Source organism: Sciurus carolinensis, chromosome 9, assembly GCF_902686445.1.
Source record: "Sciurus carolinensis chromosome 9, mSciCar1.2, whole genome shotgun sequence".
NCBI lineage: Eukaryota > Metazoa > Chordata > Mammalia > Rodentia > Sciuridae > Sciurus > Sciurus carolinensis.
The window spans coordinates 80,864,277-80,871,498 of NC_062221.1; the positions used below are offsets into that span (position 1 = coordinate 80,864,277).

General features: G+C 42.2%; 1 protein-coding gene across 1 annotated transcript in view; it reads right to left on the reverse strand.

Annotated features, from left to right (window-relative positions):
• Plcxd2 (phosphatidylinositol specific phospholipase C X domain containing 2) overlaps window positions 1-4,815 on the reverse strand; it is a 46,163-nt gene extending 41,348 nt beyond the window's left edge. Inside the window, exon 1 of the mRNA XM_047565057.1 lies at window positions 4,145-4,815. Coding sequence (XP_047421013.1) covers window positions 4,145-4,307 — 163 coding nt within the window. The 5' untranslated portion in view covers window positions 4,308-4,815. The remainder of the gene's footprint in view (window positions 1-4,144) is intronic.
• Window positions 4,816-7,222: the final 2,407 nt, after the last annotated feature.

Below are 7,222 nucleotides of genomic sequence, written 5' to 3' on the forward strand. Positions count from 1 at the left end.
GGGACATGGAAGGACAGGAGAGGGTGTCTTCTAGCTATTTCCTGATTGATCCTCAGTATTTAGCTCAATTAGTTTATTTCTCCTGGGAAGTCCCCTTCCTAATGCTGACCCCTTAAGCTACATCTTTTGAAATCCTGGACATTCTTCAAATCTAGGTCAAATGCCATTTTCTCAACAAAGTAGTTCCTCCTCTTAAAAGCTGTAATTAATCTTTCTATCCTATGTTATTCTGTAACACATTATTTATATCTGTTCTGACATTTATAACAATTTGTTCTTTTTTTAAACTATGTTTGGTGGGGGGGTTGGATAGATGGGTGGATAGACAGATTGAGGGTTTCATTAGATTGTAAGGTTTTTTGTTTTCTGTTTTTACTATAGGGCTTTGTTCTTCTTTTGGTTTACCACAAGCCTGAGCATAGAAGTTTCATAAAAATGTTCTCAGATGAAAGTTCATTTTAATTAATCTACAAGCCCTGTTAGGATGCTAAACCGAGTAGATTCCGCTTCCTTTGGGGCAGTTGTGAATCCTTGATTGCAAATATCAAAAATAATTTCTTGTTTTAAAGAGGCATAAAAGAAATGACCTTCCAGACCTAAAAAGACCCAACCATTCTTTCCATCTCTTTCTAAATTTGGAGAAAGAACAGGTAACAAAACAAAACCCTCTAATTAATAAAAGGCCGGGCATGGTGGCACATGCCTATAATCCTGGCGATCCCAGAGGTTGAGGCAGGAGGATCACGAGTTCAAAGCTGGCCTCAACAATGGCAGGGCACTAAGCAACTCAGTGAGGCCCTGTCTCTAAATAAAATACAAAACAGAGCTGGGGATGTGGCTCAGTGGTTGAATGCCCCTGGGTTCAATCCCTGGTACCTCCACCAAAAAAATTAATCAAGTAATTTTTAATGTGGAAGGGACTCTGCATTTCATTTGATACAATATCTTAACTATGAATTAAGAAACTAAGTCTTGAAAAATTCAGATACTTCTTCCATATCACACAATTAGAGTCAACAACAGATTTCCCAATAGGTAAATAGTTTACCTTCAATAAAAGAGAAAGAGCTTGGTTAAAGAGGAAAGAAAAAGAAATAGCACTGAAATATACAAAGAAAAATAATTCACTGAAGGGTACTACACATTATAGAAAAATATTTCCTTCTCAGTCCACCAACCCACAGAAAATATCATGCTTTCAATAACACGATGAATACATTATGAATATATTTGTAGAGTTTGGAGCCTCAATTTTAAAACCCAACTTTTGCCATTTCCAGATCCTTCAAGCCTTTGGATATCAAATGATTCTATACAGTTGGCAATGAGAAGTATTCCGAGGTTCTTCTCTAAGATATTTCAACATGTTTGGGTGACACTGGTGATTAACAGGTGTTCTTAACAGTTGCAGAAGTAAACTAATACATCAAGGCTCTGTTGTGAGGTGCACATTCACACATGTTCTCTCCCATCATGACTTAGGAAAACGCAGCAGGTGCACTCAGATCTGACACAGTTTACTCCAGTCCAGTTCTGCTATTATTGCCAGAACCCCTACCTTTCCCCTGACCTTTCCTATGTTACTGCTGCCCTCTCCCCATCCTGATAAAGCTGACCCAGTCTTATAGATCAGGCACAGCTCAGGCACAGAAGCATGCACACACACACTCAGACACAAAACAGGTTGAAGCACTAAATTTGACTTTGAAGTTTACTGGGTTCAAGTTCTAAATAAGGACCTATCTATCTATCTGTCATCAGATATATAATATGTATACATCTAGTTAGCTCTATCAATCTGCCTAATCTTCACAGTGATGCATAATCACTCAGATAAAGACCACCTGATTTTAAAAATTCCTTCACTCCCTGTAGAGTACGGTCTGTGAGCACTAGTTTTCAGTTAGAGACTAGCTACACTGCTCTGCACTTCCCAAAGCCCCCTCAAGGGCAAAGGGACAGTGTGTGGGTTTTGCAGCTACACATGGGCTTAAATACTAGTTCTGCCACTTAGCAGTTGTGTCATCTTGAGAAAATTAGTTAAAATTTCTAGATAATCATTTCCAAAATGACGGACGATGTTAATACCTACTTCATGGAGGTATAAGGACTTGAGGTTGTGTTTACCAAAGGGTGCCACATGGCAGAGTTCAGTAAGGAATAATTATGGTGAAGAAGATGACAACAGGGGAAAGAGGAAGAGAGGAAGGAGAAAAAATATGATGAACCCCCCCCAACTTCCTGAAAGTCTTCCATATTTCAGAATTTCTCAGCAAAGCTTGACAGAACTTGAGTGCCACCCTCTATCTGAGCTTACATATACATACACTTACTTATATCCCATCCATTCCTGGGGAAAAAGACATTTCACAGTAGTGAGTTCAGCATCTTTGGAGAAATCAGCTCCCCACTTTTTTTTTTTTTTTTTTTTTTTTTCGCTTAGCAGGACTGGACTTCACAAAACAGGGTGAAAAAATTCCTGAACCCCTCATAGCAGCTAATCATAGGATTTCCAGTTACAACCACAGGCCCCAGCTGTTTGCTTCTCTGGCAATTCTAGTAACTGTGAGATACCCTATAGATCACAGAAAAAAAATGCCCAGCTCCTTTCTGGAGTTCTGGAGTCAGAATTCACAGCTAACCCACTAGCAGAGCTGTTGCTACAGTTCGAGCTATCCAAAGTACCACAAGGAAGGAGGAAGCCCCTAACTACCTGGGACATGCCCAGAATGACAGGGCCATTTACTACCTGCCTAAGATGCCATTCTGCTTGCAAACACACACTACCTGCCTTATCACTCGACAAAATAATTGCATTGGAAAGCCTGAAGGCAAATGACTAATGTTAAAAGTGGCCCATGCATCATTTCAGTGATGACTCCACAGGCGTCAATTAAACATGGAAAAGACGTGTTCTGAAGCATGACCATCTGACATTTCCCAATGAGCTGTATGTAGTCAAATGTTAGTAAAAAGAAGTGATCCTAAGTATAAAGAATGGAGCAGCCCTCTCCTTGCTCAAAAGCAGAAAGGGCCCACGAGGACAACAACTCTGGAAGACCTCCAGAAGAAGAGGTGAGCACAAGAGAGCCTGGATTTGAAGTCAGCACTGTTCTTCCTCATGCATAGAAAGCACAGGTTGGGGGTTGCATGAGGTCATCTTTTCAGCCACCCAAAAGGCAGACTGCTCCAGAGAATGCTTGGGAGTCTGCCTGGTAGTCTAGAGGTGAACTTCAATTGTTGTGCCTCCAAGTGGGAGAAAAGATTGGCAATAGTCCATCCTTTGCTCCTTGACTGTTTTCCAAGTATCGGCATTGTAGGACTTTGCTCAGCACATTAGGCCAAGTTCAGTGTGGTCTAAACATATGTCCCTAGAAACCCTGTTTAATATCTTCTTCAGTGGAAGGAAAAGGATACATTTAACAAATCTAATGAGAGTGATGTCAAGGTATAAAACCCCCAGCGAGAGACAGTGCCTGGAGCAGAAGTGCTTTTCAAGCCTGCAGTTCTAGATCAGTCAGGCAGACACCTGTGTATATATAGACAAAGCTTCAAACACCACCACCTCATCACACCTAATGACTGCTTGTGATGATAACTTGCAGTCCCTATTTCTGGCCTTACCAAAAACAAAAATATGTGCCTTTATACTCAGCTCTGATTCTGAACCTGTTCTCTAATGTTCATCTGTTTTTTGTTTCTGTACTATACATGGAGAGATAAATGAGAAAGGAAATATTTTTCAGTCTTAATTTTGACCCTGATCTAAAATTGCTAATTACTTTTTAATCATTACCCTTGATTTCTCCTTTTTTCTTTTAGTGATTCAAGTACATGCTGCTCCCCACACATCCCCCGGCCCCAGCATTAAGGTTAATATTCTTAGAATGAGGCTATCAAGTATAAACCAAACAAAACCAACAAAAACAACAGTGCAGTGCCTCCGTTCTCATGAGTCCCCTTTGCCAATGATGCAGTGTACTTAAATCTCTTTAAAGCAGCTGGTTCAGTATTAAGTTTTGGGTTTGGAATAAAAGGGGTCACTGATAATTATTTTCTCAGCACAATGGAAAAGCAACCCAACCCATTAACACTAAAATGGCAGAATTCAACACAGTGTGAACAAGTAGGAATAGAAGAATACCTGGGATTGCCAGATTGGAAAGGGGGACGTTGTGGAGGTGAGGGGGGAGCGAGGCCATCCAGTCGGCATTGCAGACGTCTGAAGCCGCCTTTGTCCCGCTGGGGTTGGGGGAACAGATGGTCCCCATCCTGAGTTTCCTCCTTGCCTTCCTAACTGCTAGCATCCCTCTCGTTCACAAATTGGCCAGGCTCAGCCCAGTGACACTTACTCAATAATCATCACCGTTCCAGCTCACTAGACATTTCAGGGCCACTTTTGTCATGCCAGTCTTTCCAAAATGCCTTTCTGGCTGGGAGAGGGGTCAGAGAAGCGATTCTCTCTCCCCAGCGCCCGCAGTCCCCACCCTTTCGGCCCTTCCTCTGCTCCACTCCTTTAATCTGCTCAGTCTCAGCTCGGTTAAACTTCTTATGTTCCCCTCTGGAGACGGGGGCGGTAGGCCCCTGGAGATAAATCTTACAGAAACAGAACGTCCCAGGAGCAGCCACGCCCGGAGCTACTCACACGACAGGTGCCCCCACGGCGTACAGACATGCCTGGGGGTCTGCACACATGTGCGCGCCCGGGCGCTCCATCTCTAGCCCGATTTACGCTTCTATGTATGTCACTGGGCTGTGCATAAACGGGGCCTGCCTGCTACTCGCTCCCGGGTCCTCTGCACGGACGCCGACTGCCCTGTGGCTTCCTGAAAGGCACTCACAAGTGTAACCGGCGGAACCCCGACTGCCTGCAGCCCCGCCCGCACTGCCGGGCAGATTTGCCAGACTCCGCGGCCCGTGATTGGCCGCTGGCGCAGCGCGCTCCGATTGGCCGGCGCCCTCTGGGCTGCCCCTCCATCCGGCTCCCGCACCTCCCTTGCTTCCCGGTCTCCTCCCTCCGCTACTCCTGCTTTTCTGTGTATAGACAGTTGCCGCCGCCGTTACTGCGGACGTGATTTGCAGGCTTTGACCAGTCGATGCTTAGGTCTTTCCACCAGCCTTTCACACAGTCAGCACGCAGATGTTCAGCGAGACCACACATGTTTCTCTCCATCCTCTTCCCCTCCCCGCACACGCTCACGCTCCGTGACAATTACCCAGAAAGTATTACATGTCCGTAAATCACAGTAGCCGCAGAAATAGGTGAGGCTGAGACCCGAGAAGCAGAGAAAGATGGTGTATCTCAAATTGGGATGACGATGTCAAGGATGGTCTGTGTTTCAAGCATTACATAATTAAGATTCACCTACACACTACTTAGCAACAGATCTGTACTATCATTCCCATTTTACAGGTGAGGAAATAAATGATATTGCACATTTGAATTGCCCTGTTGTTTGAACCTTCTTTTAAATTATTTGTCCCATTTCCTCTCCACAGTACCCCGGGCGGGAGGATTGATGGTATGCTTCCCTTAACAGATGAAATAGTCCGGGAGATTCTGGGAGCAGGTCATGCGCTAGTACTATTTGCAAATCTCATTTTGGAATGAGGCCTGTAGACCAGAGGTCTATAGACACACAAATGCTTTCCCCTGCTTTCTGCAGTGTTCCCTATTCCTTCAAACTTATTTATGGTGGGAACTTGAGAGTCTCTACGAATATAAGAACTTCGCCTACCTAAAATCACAGGGACATCCTCTTAAACAAGCAAATTAAGAAAAGCATCCTGGCCTTGATAGTAGGACTTGAAGGGCCTTGGTCAGGCAGATTCTCTGTGATTCAGGAGGATCTTGAGGGAAGAGAAAACAATGGCCTGAACTCATCCAAAGGGAACAGATCTGCTCCTGTACAGATCTGTAGAAAAGCTTATGTATTATATAAGTATATATTTTTATACAGATACAAAATTCCCAAACACAAAATTTTTTGTAAGCCACATAAGGCAAAGAAAATGTGTTTTTTGACCTCAACTATAAAATGATCATCTCAAAGTCTTTTTTTCCCTTGCCTTTTTCACCTGCTAATGGAGAGGGAGCATATTAAGAAAGTATCAAACTTTAGAGATGTAAAGGCATTACTGAGTGAAAACTAGAAGCGAAGAGAAGTGGAACTACTTCAGAATGAGCTGGTTTGCACCTCTCTGAAATTAGTAGCTAACCTACTTGATCTGTCCAAAAAATAGTTCAAAAGGAGGGCAACACTCTTTCCTGAATCAGTCTTGAAAGGAATCTTGCAGATGAAAAGAGCATCTAGTATAATACTTGGCACACTGCAGGTGTTCAAAAAATATTTATCGGAAGGAGGGAGATGCTCTTAAAATATGCTCTGCTGGGCTTTAGGTATTACCTAAAAAGCAGTGTTTTGCAAAATTAAAGGTGCAAATCAATCCCACTTTGCTTAAATTGGCCTGAAATGCACTGGATAGTCTGCATTTCTAACAAGATTCCAGCTGGTTGCTGATGTGGCTGGATAAGACTATATTTGGAGATTGAGCTCACATTTGATAGGGCTATACACAGCGTATTCTTACTTTTTCAAGGTTTAATTATACACACACACACACACACACACACACACACACATATAAATCACTTGTAATTAAAAAATAAATTGCATTAAAAATCCAGACTAACAATCTCTAAGAGAATAATTTCTCTGTCATTTTATGTAATGAAAACCAACTTATTGATGGAATTTTACCACTGTACCACAGATGTTTAGGGAAAATATTTTAAAATAAAAATTAATATTTAGAATTTGAATAGTTAATATTTTTGTATACTATACCATAAAAGTTATCAATGAGAGGAAATACAGTCATAAGAGGAATGCAATTTTAAAGTAATTCAATGTTAATGAATAATGGCAACCAAATGGAGTATTTGCCACATACAAATTATTCTAGTTGATGCTAAGAATGGAAGGAAAGTTAAATTATCCTCAGATATATAATCCAACAGAAATGAGAGTCAAATATGAATTTCCGATTGCAATGTGTGACAGAATGGACAGCAGAGGCATATGAAGACACAATGCAGAGGTGTACATTCTGATGGGGGAAGAGCCAAGGGATGTGTTGCTAGAGGAGAATGCATTCAAGTTTGGTCTTGAATTCTGAGAAAAGCTTCTGCTCATGGAAAAATGGATGGCGCACTGTGCTG